This window comes from Ranitomeya variabilis, chromosome 5 (assembly GCF_051348905.1).
Source record: "Ranitomeya variabilis isolate aRanVar5 chromosome 5, aRanVar5.hap1, whole genome shotgun sequence".
Classification (NCBI taxonomy): Eukaryota; Metazoa; Chordata; class Amphibia; order Anura; family Dendrobatidae; genus Ranitomeya; species Ranitomeya variabilis.
Window position 1 is genome coordinate 296,440,423 of NC_135236.1, and position 19,052 is coordinate 296,459,474.

At 38.5% G+C, this 19,052-nt stretch overlaps 1 protein-coding gene across 3 annotated transcripts in view; it reads left to right on the forward strand.

Annotated features, from left to right (window-relative positions):
- Positions 1-18,686, forward strand: part of PODXL (podocalyxin like) — a 113,244-nt gene extending 94,558 nt beyond the window's left edge. For all 3 annotated transcript variants that reach the window (XM_077264452.1, XM_077264451.1, XM_077264453.1), the window contains exons 5-8: positions 3,894-4,050; positions 4,953-5,002; positions 9,034-9,195; positions 14,681-18,686. In XM_077264452.1, coding sequence (XP_077120567.1) covers positions 3,894-4,050; positions 4,953-5,002; positions 9,034-9,195; positions 14,681-14,872 — 561 coding nt within the window. In that variant the 3' untranslated portion in view covers positions 14,873-18,686. The remainder of the gene's footprint in view (positions 1-3,893; positions 4,051-4,952; positions 5,003-9,033; positions 9,196-14,680) is intronic.
- Positions 18,687-19,052: the final 366 nt, after the last annotated feature.

A 19,052-nucleotide genomic window follows, 5' to 3' on the forward strand; every position in this document is an offset into this window, starting at 1 on the left:
GAGTTCAGAAATCAATATTTTGTGGAATAACCATGATTTTTAATCACAGCTTTCATGCGTCTTGGCATGCTTTCCACCAGTCTTTCACACTGCTTCTGGCGCAAAAATGTAAGCAGTTCTTTGTTTGATGGCTTGTGACTATCCATCATCCTCTTGATTACATTCCAGTGGTTGTCAATAGGGTTCAGGTCTGGGATTGGGCTGGCCATGACAGGGATTTGATGAGGTGGTCTCTTAATTTTTGCCAGAGCTATGTATACTGTCATCCGATTGCATTTTTTTTACCTCCATGTGAGATCGGTGTGGCATTTCCTAGGTTAACAATAGCAACGTATCTATAAAAATCGGATTCTACATAGATGATCCATATGGAATCCTTTTTTTATGCATAAATATAGGCTCGTGTAAGCGCTTCTCATCCAATACTCGGAATAGAATAGTGCATTTTGCCACTTTTTCACACGGTCTGGGTGATATAACTTTCAACCAAAGAATCCTATTGAATTACATTGGTCAGCGTGCCGTCCAATGTTTCCTTGGACAGCATAAGTCTGTATATGATGCTCATCTGAACGAGCACTTAGACAAGTCCTAGCCATACCCACTTTAGAAATAAAATAAAAAAAAAATATATATATCTAATATATAAAGCTGAATGTGTGTGTGTGTGTATGTATGTATGTATGTATGTATGTCCGGGATTGGCATCTGAACCGTAGCAGCTACAGCCACAAAATTTTGCACAGTCACACGTCTGGACCCCGAGAGCGTCATAGGCTATGTTGTGAGGTGAAATTTTAACCCCGCGCTTTCCAATTCACCAAACAATTTTGCCCCTATCTACATAATGGGGAAAAAGTGAAAGGAAAAGTGTTGGAGGCGTCGCAGCTACAGGCACAAAATTTTGCACAGTCACACGTCTGGACCCTGAGAGCGTCAAAGCTATATTGTGAGGTGAAATTTTAACCCCGCGCTTTCCAAGTCACCAAACAATTTTGCCCCTATCTACATAATGGGGAAAAAATGAAAGGAAAAGTGTTGGAGGCAAATTAACAGCTGCCAGATGTGAACAAGGGGGACTTAAAGAATGACAGCGATGGCACCAAAGAGTATATACTGTACAGTTGCTAAGGTGGGGCCCCAACATGGGATAATCACACCACCACGGGGATATGAACACACATGCAAAATGCGCCACACACTACCACGTGCTCGAACACATATACCACCCTCAGTGCACATTTCACCACACATACACCAACCTCGCCACATAAAAGTAGAAACACAAAAGTCGCCGCTCAAAACTCGCCACGCGCAAAACTCTCCACATGCAAAACTCGCCACACGTGCAAAACTCGCCACACGCAAAACTTGCACACGCAGAAAAATTGCCACACGCAGAAAAATTGCCACATGCACAAAAGTTGCAACACATGCAAAAGTTGCCTCACACAAAACTTGCACATACTCAAAAGGCACCACACATAAAACTCGCCACGCGCAAAACTCGCCATGCGCAAAACTTGCTGCACACAACTTGCTACACTAACCTGTCACATGCAACTCGACACACAAAAAGTTGGTACACGCATGTCGCCACACAAAACTCATCTCACAAAAGTCCCTACATGCATGTCGCCACACGCAACTCAACACACACAACTTGACACACGAAACTCGCCCTAAAACACACACAAGTCTGGTATCCTTCAAAAATAAAAATCTGATTAATAAGCAGACAAACTACAAGAGCAACAAATGTACCATATAGGAATCCGGCAGCTGTCAGTCACATGACCAGTCTATTATGTGTATGTGTGAGCTAATATATACTGCCAGGGGGTGGGCTTACTGTTGGCTGGGGATTTATCAGGCTGCCATTTTAGCTTACAAATACTGAGGTAAAAATACTGACCAAATAACGTGTGAACGAGGGCTAATACAGGAGGAGATGGCATACAGCTATATACTATATACAGGAGATGACACACAGGTATATACTATTTACAGGGGAGATGACACACAGGTATATACTATATACAGGAGGAGATGACACACAGATATATACTATATACAGGAGAGATGACACACAGGTATATACTATATAGAGGAGGAGATGACATACAGGTACATACTACATACAGGAGGAGATGACATACAGGTATATACTATATACAGGAGGAGATGACACACAGGTATATACTATATACAGGAGCAGATTACCTACAGGTATATAGTATATACAGGAGGAGATGACACAGGTATATGCTATGTATAGGAGGAGATGACATACAGGTATATACTATATACAGGAGATGACACACAGATATATACTATATATAGGTGAGATGACACACAGGTATATACTATATACAGGAGATTACATACAGGTATATCTAATATATAAAGCTGAATGTGTGTATGTATGTATGTGTGTATGTCCGGGATTGGCATCTGTACCGTCGCAGCTACAGCCACAAAATTTTGCACAGTCACACGTCTGGACCCCGAGAGCGTCATAGGCTATGTTGTGAGGTGAAATTTTAACCCCGCGCGTTCCAATTCACCAAACAATTTTGCTCCTATCTACATAATGGGGAAAAAGTGAAGGGAAAAGTGTTGGAGGAAAATTGACAGCTGCCAGATGTGAACAATGAGGACTTAAAGAATGAGAGCGATGGCGACAAAGAGTATATACCGTACAGTTGCTAAGGTGGGGCCCCGACATGGGATACTCACCACACACGGGGATATGAACACAAACACAAAATGCGCCACACACTACCACGTGCTTGAACACATATACCACCCTCAGCACACATTTCACCACACACACACACACCAACCTCGCCACATAAAAGTCGAAACACAAAAGTCACCACTCAAAACTCGCTACATGCAAAACTCGCCATATGCAAAACTAGGCTCACGCAAAACTCGCCACACGTGCAAAACTCACCTCATGGAAAACTCACCTCATGCAAAACTTGCACACACAGAAAAATTGCCACATGTACAAAAGTTGCACCACATGCAAAAGTTGCCTCACACAAAACTTGCACATACTCAAAATGCACCACACATAAAACTCGCCACGCGCAAAACTCGCCATGCACAAATCTTGCTGCACACAACTTGCTACACTAACCTGTCACATGCAACTCAACACACAAAATGTTGCTACACGCATGTCGCCACACAAAACTCATCTCACAAAAGTCGCTACATGCATGTCGCCACACGCAACTCAACACACACAACTTGACACATAAAACTCGCCCTAAAACACACACAAGTCTGGTATTGTCCTTCAAAAATAAAAATCTGATTAATAAGCAAACTACAAGAGCAACAAATGTACCATATAGGAAATACGGCAGCTGTCAGTCACATGACCTGTCTATTATGTGTATGTGTGAGCTAATATATACTGCCAGGGGGGAGGGCTTCCTGTTGGCTGGGGATTTATCAGGCTGCCAATAGCAACCAATCACAGCTCAGCTTCTATTTTGCTACAGTTAATTAACCTGAGCTCTGATTGGTTAATATAGGCAACAAAGACATTCTCAGTATAACAAAGCTAATATATGTTGTGAAATGCTTCTATTTGCTTAGTTTTTGCCTTTTAATAATTACATTTCTATCTATTTGTTTTGTGGTTTTTGTGTGCAGAATAAATTTTTGTTAACACATTCTATTTTGCTAACAGCAGTCATTAACCCGGGCGAAGCCGGGTAGTACAGCTAGTATATATATATATATATATATATATATAGTGTTGATCATGATGCACAGTTATTCTTTTTGATGGTTAAAAAATACTACATCTGTCAAAAAAGCAAATAATTATGGATAGCGGCCACAGAGAACTTAGTAAATCTGTGTTTTTTCAGGGGGAAAATGCCAATAAAGATGAAGAGGATGCAAAGGAAATACTGAAACATATCTGCACAGCTTTAAAACCTGGATACCAGCCAAACAAGGATAAATGTCACATTGATCTGGGTGAAACTTCTGATAAACTGGTGATTGTCAACGCCTATGTGCAAAGTGAGTATGACAAATGTAATAAAGTTCTTTGCAGGCTATGTGTATAGTAATATTCCGATAGGTCTGGAGTTATTGAATTATAAAGTTATTTATAGGATTATGAGAAGCATAAAAGAAAAACTAGATGAGATTAAAAATGTGAACGGTCTTGTCCTTTTTCCTGAAATACAAGCAGCCTCCAAAATTAAAATAGAAAAATAGCAAGTGACTAGAAATACAGTGGTTAGTGTATTACTGTCTTTACTTAGATTAGATGCTCTGACCTGAGTGGTGTTCAGGACTATTTGATTTTTTTTTTTTTAACTATGGGCTCAAGAACTGACATGCACCTGCCTGTTCTACCAGGTGCCAGCTCTGAGTGGTGACGGACTGCTCCTGCCAGCAATTCTGCTGCTTCACATCAATAAAGCAGCAGCTCCTCTTAGGAGCTTCTCTGTCCAGCGTGCATGACTACCAACATCATGTGGATTGACAGCTGGCTCCCCGTAGTTATGCAGCGTGGAGCCGGCTGCCAATCAGCATGACATTGGCAGTCACTCCTAGTCAACAAAGCAGAGTGGAAGAGAAAGTGCTGCTCTCTCGACATGACGTTAGCAGGGGTATTGCAGGCAGGAGTGGTCTTCGTGCATTAAGCCAGTTTTACTCCACTTTTACAAATTGACCAGTAGTGGGGAAATTCCCTTAAGTAATGACACAAATTGTTCGAGAAATGTGTCACACAAGGGAGTAAAATGTGGCAAAAAATATGCCAGCATAGTAATAATTATGGGGCAATGTTTTTACATTTTTAATCTTCTTAGCATATTACTGGAAATATTGTGTCCAATAGTTCTCTATAAATATTTGCTATGCGATGAACCCTGGAAAATAAAGCAACTTATAACCAATCTGTTTTTTTAAAGGTTCCTTACAACCAGATGATTTATATGCCTCGTTAAAGCACATAAAAAAGGTAAATTGTTTCCCAAACTTTCCCAGTTTACAGTATAAATGTGAATGAGAGGGTAGTGGGCGAGCTTCATCAGAACATACAGGTGCTTCTCACAAAATTATCATCAAAACGTTAATTTCAGTTCTTCCATAGAAAAAGTGAATCTCATTATATAAGGTCATTAGAAACAGAGTGCTCTATTTCAAGTATTTATTTCTGTTAATGTTGATGATTACGGCTTACACCAATGAAATCCCAAAAGTCATTATCTCAGTAAACTAGAATACTTTATAACACCAGCTTGAAAAATGATTTTAAAATCCAAAATGTTGGCCTACAGAAATGTATGTTCAGTAAATGTACTCAATACTTGGTCAGGGCTCCTTTTGCATTAGTTACTGCATCAATGCGGCGTGGCATGAAGGCGAGCAGCCTGTGGCACTGCTGAGGTTGTATGGAAGCCCAGGTTGCTTTGATAGCTTCAGCGCATCTGCATTGTTGGGTCTGGTGTCTCATCTTCCTCTTGACAATACCCCATAGGTTCTCTATGGGGTTAAGAACAGGGGAGTTTTCTGGCCAATCAAGCACAGTGATACTGTTGTTTTTAAACCAGGTATTGGTACATTTGACAGTGTGGACAGGTGCAAAGTCCTGCTGGAGAATGAAATTTCCATCGCCAAAAAGCTTGTCGGCAGAGGGAAGCATGAAGGGCTCTAAAATTTCCTGATAGACGGCTGTGCTGTCTTTGGTCTTGATAAAACACAGTGGACCTACACCAGCAGATAACATGGCTCCCCAAACCATCACTGATTGTGGTAACGTCACACTAGACCTCAAACAGCTTGGATTGTGTCCCTCTCCACTCTTCCTCCAGCCTCTGGGACCTTGATTTCCAAATGAAATGCAAAATTTACTTTAATCTGAAAACAACATCTTGGACCTCTGAGCAGTCCAGTTCTTTATCTCCTTGGCCCAGGTAAGTCGCTTCTGGCGTTGTCTATTGGTCATGAGTGGCTTGACCAAGGAATGCGACACTTGTGGCCCATGTCCTGGATATGTCTGTGTGTGGTGGCTCTTGAAGCAATGACTTTGGCAGCAGTCCAGTTCTTGTGAATCTCCCCCAAGTTTTCGAATGGTCTTTTCTTAATCCTTTCAAGGCTGCTGTTATCCCGGTTGCTTGTGCACCTTTTTCTACCAGTTTTTCCTTCCACTCAACTTTCCATTAATGGGCTTGGATACAGCACTTTGTGAACAGCGCTTGGATACAGCACTCTGTGAACAGCCAGCTTCTTTAGGAATGACATTTTGTGGCTTACCCTCCTTGTGCAGTGTGTCAATGACAGCCTTATGGACATCCGACAAGTCAGCAGTCTTCCACATGATTGTGAAGCCTACTGAAACAGACCAAGGGACCTTTTTAAACACTTAGGAAGACTTTGCAGGTATTTTTGTTAATTATTCTAATTGACTGAGATAATGACTTTTGGGTTTTTATTGGATGTAAGCCATAATTATCAACATTAACAGAAACAAACACTTGAAATAGATCCCTCTGTTTGTAATGACTCTACATAATATATGAGTTTCAATTTTTGTATTTAAGAACTTAAGTAAATTAACTTTTTGATGATATTCTAATTTTATGAGAAGCACCTCTATATCAATGGGAGGTTGCTGGAATCTGATTGGTTGGCTTTGGATAAATCATCCTCTACTTCCTACATGATGCTCATGCCGTAAGCCAGCATCACACCGGCGTATTTTCTTTCATGTAAGAGAATCGGATCAATTATGCAAATCGTAGTGTGATCTGATTTTCTCAGATGAGAGGATGGAAGAAAAAAAATCTCCATTTTCTCTATTCTGTCAGTCTGTGAAAATCAGACCACATTCAGATGTCATCTGATAGCTGTCCGATGTTTTCTACCAACCCATTGACTTGCATGGTTAAGTACGATTTGATAATCTGATCCAATTCAGGCATGCTGTGATTTTTTTTCCTAAGACCGATTTGGTCTAATGAAAACATTGGACATGTGCACGGCCCAATAGATTAACATTTGTTCGAGTGGGATCCGATGTTTTGCACTCAGACCAAAAATACATTCATGTGAATGAGCCCTTACTCTGATTTAGTATCTCTAATGTATGCCATTATTTGGGATAAATATATGTCAATTCTTTGCAGACTGACATTTTTAGTGTTTTTTTCCTCCCCGCCTTCTAAAAACGATAACTTTTTTTTATTTTTCCATCAAAATAAATGGGCGCTTTTTTTTTAGTATGCAGTTATAGTTTTGAATGACAGCATTCATTTACCATATAATGTACTATAAAACAGGAGAAAAAAAATCAAAGTAGGATGGAATTAGAAAAAAAACAGAAATGTTGTAGTTGCTTTAGAGGGTTTGCTTTTACAAAATTCACTTTGTGGCAAAAACGTTTTGGTTACTTTGTTCTATGGGGCAAAATGGTTATTAACATACCAAGTTTATATAGGTTTTTTTTTAGTACTTGCCTCAATCACCACATGCTTGTTAACCATAATATTTTTTTAATTCTTAGATTTCACTATTTCCATTTTGGATAAAGGTGGATGATTTAAACATATAATTTGAGGGAGTTTATATTTGTAAAAAATTATTTCTTACATTTGTTTTATGGGTATCGTTATAGGATTTATGGGACTTGAACCTGTGATCACTTGATAGCAGTTCAGTATTGCAGTATTATGGTTTATTGTATAATTACTGATCTATGAAGCCCACTACAGGCTATAGGTATGGCAGGCATAGGCACCTAGCTGCCAAGGCATTTCATCTGCACAACAACTGTGGGGGGGTTGTTGGAAACTAATCCACTCTTCCTTAGCTCCTTATCTTGCTTCAATCAAAGCAGTTCCTTTTGGATGTCATAACACAGCCAATACTTACACTATATAGCGTGGTTTCAACTACTTAGTCCTCTCCATACAGTAAGTGCCTACAGCCACTGTGGATGTCACTAAGAGGATAAAAAAGAAAGTGCTCTGTATTCCAATATTTAGCACTGCATCTCAGGTCCTGGGTTTTGAATCTGACAAAAGACAATTTCATCCACCCTAAATTTGTGTAGGTTTCCTCTACGTTCACCTCCAAGAACACACTGGGTAATTGGCTTCCCATTAATTTTTGCCATTTGTATTTTTGAGATAAAAAACATGAGTGATGACAATCTCTAATGTACAGCAAAATACAGTGGCTTGCAAAAGTATTCACCCTTCTTGACTTTTTACCTATGGTGGTGGCAGCATCATGCTGTAGGGATGTTTCTCGGCAGCATAGACAAAATGTTTCTAGTCGAGGGAAAGATGGATGGTGTGAAATACAGGGATATTCTTGAGCAAAACCTGTTTCAGTCTGAGTGATTTGAGACTGGGATGGATTTGAGACAATGACCCAAGTATACAGCTAAAGCATCACAAGTGGTTTAAGGGGAAACGTAAATGTTTTGGAGTAGCCTAGTCAAAGTCCAGACCTTAATCCAATTGAGAACTGTGTGCAGACTTGAAGATTGCCGTTCACCAGACAAACCAAGTTGAAAGAGCACGAGTTTTGCTTTGAGGAATGAGCAAAAATCCCAGTGGTAAGATGTGGAAAGCTCAGAGATTTATCCCAAGGGACTTATAGCTGTATCTGCCGCAAAAGGAGGTTCTAAAAAGTATTGTCTTTAGGGGGATGAATAGTTATGCACGCTGAAGTTTTCAGTTATTTTGTCCTATTTGTTGTTTGCTTCATAATAGAAAGAAAACCAAATGTTCACAGTTGAAGGTATGTTCTTTACATGAACTGATGCAAACCCTCAAAAAAAGATTCCAGGTTGTGAGGTAGCAAAACACAAAAATTTCCAGGGGGTGAATACTTTTGCAAGCCGCTGTATATTGGCGCTAAACAATAGGAAATGAATGGCATCATATGCATCAGTAGATACTGCATTATCACTATGTATTATGTTCAGTACATATTTGTTGCTTTATGTCATCTTTGGTAATTAATGTTTTTCTGAATATTCAGGATAGTTTCAATTTGTTTCAATTTGATGAATCAAAATTGGAAGAAGAAGATGTAGTGAGCATTCCCCTGATCAGCGCAATAGTCTCCCTGGCAGTGGCTCTACTGATCATTGCAGCTATCTATGGATGTTGGCATCAAAGGCAAACCCGCAAGAGAGAGCAGGTAAGTCTGTCTGACTTATAAATAGTGTAGTTAAGATGTACTGAATGTGTTTAAGTCCGCTACATGCCTGCCCATGGGGGGTAGTTTTCCTCTCCCAGAAATTCTTCCATGTGGCCGTAGTTTTGGATGAAGATCCAGAAGGCGCTTCCATTTGAAGGTTTAAATCTCAATTCGATTAGAGGTCTATCAGTCAAGAAATATTCATTTTAGGCAAATTATTATAAAATATTTTTTGCTGTGATAACAGTTTAGCACTCAGGGTGCAATTGTCAATTTTCACAAGCAAATTGATTTAAAAAAAATAGATATCTTAAAACCATTCTACACGTTATTTCAGCTATATAAGCAGTTATCTGGTGTCTAATATAATATACCTCATATGAACTATTTTATACCTTAATTCATTAGTTATGGGTGCAGTTTCCCTATCTGGGGATAAAATCAATATTACCCTTTTTCATCCGTGCGTCTCATGAAGTGAATATAGTGAACATGAGCCCCTAATTTGTTTTTTGTTTTAAACAAAAACGGAACTCACTAGGAACGAGCAACATGCTACTACTAAGACATGTTATTGGAAATCAGACAGTCTGATAGCCTTCATTTGACATGGTGAAGATTCAATTCCTCACAGAAGAGGTGATCCCTCAGAGGTCACTAGGTGAGCTTCAGGTAGGAGACGCCTGTGCCCTGCCCAATGCGATCACCCATCGCAACCAGCCAGCCTGGGGTTTCCTGCAGACCAAATGGCCCGACGTACCTGCCGCCAGAAACCACCCAAAGAATGCAAATCTCTCCGCTTAGACTCTCTCTCATACAGGGGGACAGTCATACACACAGAGAATGCCATTGTTGCCCAACCTGACAGTCACAAGTTGGAAAGTAGGATAATATCTGGTGTGATGTCTAATATTTATGTTTATAAGTTCCAGTTCCTCGTTGAGTCCATCTGGATACAGACTACCTAGTCTATAAATCCAGTAGGACTCCTTGGCATTAGGAACTGATTTTCTATTTCTAGTACCGTAAGGGAATTTATTCTATTGGTATAACCCGTATGGAATCAAATTTTTTATTATGATTTAAGGTGATGTGTTTGGACAGATTTTGTTTTAGAAATCCTTTCGACATTATGTCTGTGGCCATTCATGCGGTTCTGCAGTCGTTATGTAGTGTGACCAACATATTGGAGTCCGCAATCACGTCACCACAGATATGACAAAATCTGAGCTACATGTCAGTTCTTTGGTGAAACTCTGAATAGTATTGGTGTTGACCTTCATATACTTTATCCCTTGATCAATGATTTTTACAACAGTCACAGCGTTTTTTCGCACATTTGTAAATTCCCATTTTCTCATTTTTGCAGTGACATTATTGGTATTGTTAAAATGTTCTTTATTATGCAGAAGGCTGGGTGCTATGATGTTATTTATTGTTTTTCCTCTTCTGAATACAATGCTAGATCTCAATGGGATCCATTCCTTCAATATTGGATCCTTTTTAAGTACATAACCAATATTTGCTTAAAATATTAGAAATAATTTGAATACCCCAATTTTATGTGGTAATTAAACTATATTTCCACATTGATGTATCCTCAACCTTGTTGGATTTTTTGGGGTGTTTATTAAGGCAGTCGTTCGGAGAAAGAAGTAGATTACGTGGATATGCTGTCTAAACTAAAGGTCTAGGGTATCTTTCACTGTACCTAGAAAGTAGAGCACATGATTGTTGGACATAGCATGTACTGGAAGTACAATTATGTCTAATGCAACGGAATTGACTAGATGTTATGTTCTTTTTACATTTGGAATAGTGTTAACTAAAGTAATCTAAATAGTCATTTGTGTCAACCGGCTTGAAGTGAGTTCTGCTTTTGATCTTCAGGATATAATTCTAAATTGAAAAACACAATTTTTGCTTTGGCTATATTTGCAATGAATGAGAGTCCCCAACCATTATTGTTGAATTCCTCCACAAACAATAATGCCTCTTGTTCTGTGCCACACGGGATGAAGAATAAGTCATATGCAGCAGCGGTAATATTTAACATTGCCACTGTACTTATGAGACTTGATTGGTGGCAGGGACTCAAACCTCCCTTTGAACAAGTTTGCAAAACTTGGGGCAACCAGAGTCCATATCGCAGTCCCAAACTTCTGTAAGTAATGTGTATTTTGAATAACCAGTGCATATATTCATGCATTTCACCGCTGTGCGGTTCACGCATGCCCAGAGCGATGCTGCTGGACCGATGTCCTTGCGCCCCATGGACCGGAAGTGCGGATCTTGTTGAAAGCGAGGCGTGGTTTGTGGGTGCGCTTCCTTGATTGGTGACGTGCGGTTCATGCATGCGCAAAGTGGCATTATTGGACGGATATCCCTGCACTCCATAGACCGGACGTTCGGGTCTTGAGAGCGAGGCATGGTTTGTAAGCGCACTTCCTTCAATAGTGGTGTGCATTCCAGCAAGAGGGGGTGTTCAACCTTTATGCGTACAGAACATGTATGTCTCCAATTAAATGCGAGTATATGATTTTGACCGCATGATGATTGGTTCTTTGCCAGGTGTGCGATTAGAGTAGCAGCACATGATTAGGAAATGGTGGAGTGACCATTTTTCTATCTTATCTGGGGTATATAAAGAAACATTTTAAGTGGAATCCCCTTTGCATGAGGCTCTTAGAGAGTGCCAGAAATGTTTGGGCACTCTATTGTTTGACTGCCATATCCCCTGATGACTCCATTCGGGAAGAAACGTGTTGGGAGGCGTCCCATCTAGGAATGGCTCACTGAATATCAAGTGATGGTTTCAAGGGTTGCTATTTATTGAAATTTAGGAGGGTATTATTCTGAAGGTGGCATCTTCAACCGGATTGGTGAGATTGTTCTGATTTTCCTTCTTTCCTATGAACCCTTTGACCATTTAAATACAATTTACAGGATCATCAGTGGTACTGATTTATCTAAATAATTGTGTGTCTAAATTGTAATAATATAGCTAGTGGTACTCGCAGTCTCTTTGCCCATAATCAGCTTCCCTATTTTGGTTGTGCATATTCTAATTGTTTGGGTGTTTGATTTTAAATGTTGTGTCATGAATGTTAATCGGTGTATTAAATGTTACGTTTTAAGTTCCCTATTTCTTGCTGTTTTTCTAGTTTTCCACTAACACTGGTCCTCATTTGGATTTCACAATGATTAGATACAAACATTTAAATATTCACTTCATGAGACACACAAAAGGAAAAGGCTAATATTGATTGGATCCCCAGTTTCAGAAACCACACCCATAACTAATGGATTAGAATATTAAATAGTTCATAGGAGGTATATTGTATTAGATACCTGATAAAGGCTTATATAGCTGAAAAGTGTTGTGTACAATGGTTTTAATGTTTTGTTTTTTTTTCAATCCATTTGGTTGTGAAAATTGACAAGTGCTCAACTGTTATCACAGCAAAAAATATTTTATAATTTGCCAAAAATAAACCGTTTTTTGCTAATAGACTTCTGACAATTGAATTGCAATTTAAACCTTCAAATGGAAGCACCTTCTGGATCTTCATCCAAAACTATGCCCATCTAAAATATAGAATTTCCCAAATGCATTGCAAAAATTAGGTTACTGCAGATAGCAGCAGTATTTACTTTGAAACCATCCATTAAAGGAGTTTTCCAGAGTATTTTTATCTCAAATGTGCTAGGAACATGATTTTGTGCCAAAATACATAAGTATTACAGATTCAAACTTATAATCTGGAACTAAATGGACATGCTCAACATCACTATGACAGGTTCAAAGATGAAATCTGGAAATAAAAGTACATATTTGACCTATGACTTTAAAAGTGTTGTCCACTACTTTTTATTATTTTAAAACTGGGACAAGGTGGTCTTAAAGAAAAAAAACAAAAAAACAGATTTGTCTAACTAATCCCCTCCTCCTCTCTCCCTCTTGACACGAACTGCAAGTGACTGCAACATCCAATCAGTGACTACTGATTGGCTGCAGTGGTCAAATGATGTCACCCAATGGGAGAGGAAGTGAGGAGGATGGGCAGCAGTTCCAAGGAACAGTGGGTGTCTGAAGGTGAGTATATGTTTTGGTTTTTTTTAGGATCTCCTTGCTGTTAAATGTTGTTTGTGCAAATGCTTGAAATATTAATAAAAATATTAACCCCTTAGTGACCGGGCCAAATGTTTAAAATATGACTGTCACTTTGTGTGGTAATAACTCTAGAATGCTTCAACAAATCCCAGTGATGTCGAGTTTGTTTTTTCGTGGCACATAATTTATAATAATGGTAAAATTTAGGTCGATACGCTTTGTGTTTATTAAAAAAAACAAAACAGAAATTTGACAAAATTGTAATTTTTTTGTAATTTTTAAACTTTAAATGATTGTCCCTTTAATCCAGATAGTCATACCACAGAAAAAGTTTAACCCTTTATCTACCAATGTCCTTTTTTTGGGACGCCTAATTTTTTGCTTCTAGCAACTAAGATTTTATAATTTTTATAATTAGGTCCAATTTTTTGTGTTGGGTTTGTAAAATGAATGTTTTCAAAACAGGAAATCATGTAATTGTCATTTTTAATTGAATATTGGGACGCCCTTTTCTGAAAAATCCGTACTTGTGAAAATTTGGCAAATTATGTTTCGGATTCTTTAGGATCCAAAATCATTTAAAATCTGTCATTTAAAAAAAAAAAAAAATGAAAATTGCTAATTTGGCAAGTAATGGGTTAATAAATAACATTTCCCTCATGTCTGCTTTACATCAGCACCATTTGTAAAATGTTATTTCATTTTGTTAACTTTTTAGGTTTAAAAATGTAGCAGTAATTTTTCATTTTTTCAAGGACATTTACAAAATTTATTTTTTTGAAGGACCTATTCAGGTTTGAAGTGACTTTGGGGGTCCTACATATTGGAAAGCCTCCAAAAAGTGATACCATTTTAAAAACAGCACCCCTCGACATATTAAAAACTGCTGTCAGGTAGTTCATTAACCCTTCAGGTGTTTTTCAGGAATTAATACAAAATGACATGACAGGAATAAAAAAAAAAGTTTATTTTTACCACCTAAATGTCGCTAACTTCTGAACAGGTCACGGTAGACTCTAAGGCCGCTATTAGCCATAAATTGCCATGGCAAACATCAGCACCACACAACCATGATCTCAGGGTGCCAGTGGGGTTAAAGAGGAAGCCCCCACACTGTTAACTATTTATATGATGTATTCACTATTGACACCAGCATCTAAGGGGTTAAATAGATATGGTAAGTGCCAAAACGGATTGTGGCTGATACAGAAAGTTACTGCTGACAGCTACAGGATTGTCACTTGCATGAGGATGCTATTCTCTTATATCTCAGGTCAGTAAAAAAAACAAACTTAGCGGTTATTAAGGGGTTAAAGAGAAGTGCGAAAAATAAGATTTTGTACGTCCAATCTCATTGTGATTTTTTTCTAGAGACTAACTGAAGAGCTGCAGACTATGGAAAATGGTTATCATGACAATCCAACCCTTGAAGTGATGGAGACCTCCCCTGAGATGCAAGAGAAAAAGGGTGGCCCTAATGGAGAGCTTGGCGATAGCTGGATTGTTCCACTTGACAACTTGACCAGGGAAGATTTCGATGAAGAGGAGGACACCCACTTATAAAGCAAATGAAAGCCAATAAAACTAAAGAAAAAAAAAATCAGTAATACAAAGTGCATTAGTGAACAAATGAAGCTAAACACTCATTTAAGGTGCCATGCAAAAAAGGCAGTTCTTGCCTCCAGCTACGTACACAACCAAAGGTTTGGTAAATGTCAAGCAATGAAATTTGATGCTGGACTTCCGACTACAGAAGAGAACAGATCTTCAGAATTACTGCTGACAGCACAACTAGAAAGCATTTGCCACCAGGTTTTGACCAGCTATAATTTGGGCTTTAGCACAGTATTCTTGAAGTCAGAACTTCTCAAACTTCTTCTAGGAACCAAGCCTAAAAGACCAAGGTGATGCCTGGACTTCACCTTCTTTTGACGAAGTCTGGCCAAAATAAGACTATTGCTCAGATTTCTTTCAATTGTGACCTAAATTCTCCATAACATTGAAATTTGCAGAAAATTAGGTAATTATACTGCTAAATTGGGGATTGGTGTAGCTGCTGAAAATTCTGCAGCTTTTGCCACTTCTTTAAAAAACAAGTTTGAGATACACTGCTTTAAGCAATAAGGTGACATTTATTTGATGCATTTATTAACCGGGGTCAGTGTGTTACTGGATTTATCTCTATGATTTTGCAGATTTTTTTCATTAGCGTATACTGTACTAGAGTATACTGTTACTTTTTAAGGGATAAACCAACAGAATGTGAATATGGGTGTATATATAATGTTATAAAACCATTTTCTTACTCTGTTTTCATGTCTATTATCCATGAGAACAGTAATAGAAAAAGTGTTAGCTAGAATGGTTCGGAACTCATAACGTGTCTCAAGTCAATCACCACATAATACATTACTAACTGCACATATTAGTAGGCAAGTCATTGACAAACTAGAAACTTCTCTCACTGGTCAAGTATTGTATTATAAGAATTGAATTTATAGCTTTTTTTTCAGCAAATTATTTCTTTCGTAATGAGTAAAGATTTGTAGAAGGCTAAAAATGTTGGAAGATTTGCCTTAAATGGGTTATCCAGAACGAGCTGCTTTCTTGTAGAAATGGTATTACATCTGTCCACAGGTTTGGTGTGGTATTGTATTTTAGAAGATTGACTTCAGTGGAGCCGTGTTGCGATACCACACACAACCTGTGGGCATGAGTGGCACTGTTTTAGAAAGAAGCAGCCATGTTCTTCTAATCCTGGACAAGTTCTTTAAAATCTACTGTAGGTTTCACTAGAATCTCATGTGCAATGCTGTGCCTCATAGCTTCTTGTTTGATGGACCAAATCTTGACCAAACTTGAAAACTTTTTTTTTTTAAACTATGCCTTTAACTAAAGAATGTTCAGGATATCATTGGCTTTCAGAAGGATAGGAATGGAACAAATAGCTAAAAAAAAAGACCCAGCCTGAATAAAATAGTGCTGCCATTTTGAGAAAAGAAGTAGCAAAAACAAGGCTGTTTATTAGGGGCACAATCTGATTAGCAGTGGAGCACAATCCATCAAGTGCAAACTTTGCCTTCTGTAGCTAAAACCCATGTCTGCAGGGGGCAGCATTGCGAAATATATACCTCTATAAAGCATCCTGCACTTAGCCCAGTTCAGAGGGAGGCAGCAGTGCAGGAAAAGGGGTAGCAGAGCCCCTTATATTTGGTATGCAAGGTCACCCATCAAGGACACGGTTTATCAGACCAGAAGAGTAGATAGAACATGCTACTTCTCTAACCAAGCATTATTAAAGCCGTCCAGCCCAATAGGTTTCATTTCCTGTTATTTGTTGTTCTTGTGAATTTTGATACTTTATTTTATATCTATTTATTCTAAGTCAAGCAAAGGATTATCTTTCCGGGTTCTGATCTAGATGATAGTTGCAGATATTCAGCCATTTCTATCATATAGAAACACTGCAGCATTGAATTGATTTTACGAACATTCAAAACAAAATGTGTCTCAAGGTCTATTGGCAGCACAACTAATGCAGGACGGTGATCACTCGCATTGGTTTTCTAGGTTGCACTTCCATATTTCTTCATGCGTCAGTCTTCTATGTTGACTGGCAGTGTTCTAGCAAGCACAATATATAACCGTGGCATTTCCCCGAAATTCTTATCCCCGGTCCCATCATCTCTTAGCTAGTATAACAATGTTTGTGACTGCAGTCTTTTCCCAAGTAATCTTAGAACAGCATAATATAGGGGCAGACTCTGATTCCAGCGATGTGCCACTTACTCTACTGCTTGTTACAGTTTCAATAGAGGACTAGTTGTCACGTGTGATGTAGTCCTCCTACTTGTGTAACCCTGCCCACTGATTATGCACATTGTTTACAGAAAGTTGCCAATCGGTGGTGTGGGCAGGGTTGTATACAGCTCCGCATTTCGAGAACTGGTAGATCCGTAATTTTATCAAACTGCACGATGCAGCCCAGTGACCTCTCTGGAACCAGGGTTTTGCGTTTTACAGTACCAGCAAAATATATGAGATTTCAGAAATCACACTCATTGGGTTTTTTTCTAACGGATTTGGAAAACTGCTGCGTTTTTGAAAACTGCAGCATGTTGTTTCTTTCAGCGTTTTTTCACCCATAGAAAGCAATGAGTACGTGCAAAAACGCAGAAAAAGATACACGTATCGTGTTTGGCTGCGTTTTTGGTGCAAAAACCTTAAGGAAGTCGCATAGTGAATTTTGGGGGGCACTAAACTTTATGACCGTGTACATAAGACAACAAAAACGTAGCAAAAATGAAGCAAAGACCCAGCAAAAAACCTGCCTGCAGAAAATAAATGCAGTGAAAACACAAAGTGAGAACATAGCCTAAGTGGACAATTCTGCCAAACAGTGGCTAGTACATTTTTGCTTGTGCAGACCAAATCCCTTAGACATTGGCAGCATTAAAAGAAGCTTTATTTGAATATAGTGAGATATTTATGTAAAATAGATTTCGTATAGCATCAGCTAGAGCGGCGATCACTGCTGTATTCTTTATATCTTTGACACTTGACAGACTGACAATGATATATGCAGAATATCAGCTAATGAAAGACAACTCATTTCGTATATAATTACATACCTTTATACTTTATTCCCAAATAGTCATTTTGTGGTAACTTGCACATTTCCAATATTTACCTTTCGGGAAGAGATCGGGTGAGTTCATGGTCAAAAGGATGCAACTGGTTAAATCTGCACTGTAAATATATTTTTTTATATTATAGGCTTATATTTTAAAATGTGAAACAATTATTGGCAAGGAGAATGCAGAAGCAGTTATTTGCTATTTTGTATATACTCCATACCGATGTTTCGCAAACTCCAGTCCTCATGGCCCCCCAACAGATCATATTTTCAGGATTTCCTTAATATTGCGCAGGTGAAAGTAACACTAGCAATTTTTGATGCCTTGATACCTATTCCATCACCTGTGTAATACTAAGGAAATCCTGAAAACATCATCTGTTGGTGGCCTTGAGGACTGGAGTTTGCGAAACTCTGCTCTCTACTAACAGAACTGCATCCTCTACAAGTAGGAGTGTTGGGAGCTAGAAAAGTGAAGCACCGTGGCAGGTTACAGTGCCAAGGGCAACCATTGGGAATTTGCTTACCTCACTGGAGTTTATGGCTTCTCAGTAATGCTAGTTACAAAGAGGGGCAATTCTGCTAGTGAAAACATATTTGGGATTCATGGCACTCCCTCCAATTTCCACAAAAGGTCATACAAGTACACATTTTTGGAAAAAAAAAAAAAAAAAAAAAAGGATAGTGGCATTTTGCTGAAACATTTAAAAAAATGCACTGATTTGTAATTTTTTTTCTTTGACAATAAAAATAAAAAAAATGAAGGATATATTGGGATAACAGTGCACAAGACAGTGATAAGTATTTCCTTTAAGATTGCTTATCACTATAGGCAAGACTTATCGGGGAAGGATGGGTTTATATGTAAATGAGAAATGACTGGATCTTCCTCACCGCACATTTTTCTAAATGTATAAAACTGTTGCCAGGTATTTAAATGCTGAAAACCGTATCTAGAGCTAAGGTTAGTAATATCTGTGTGATAGAAATTCACTTTGCACTGTCAGTATTACCAAGTAAAGCATTTGGTCAAAGGGAAGAATTGCTCCACAATTAAAATATTGATGGCAATTTTGTCTTATATATTTCTTTTTTATTTTTAGATAA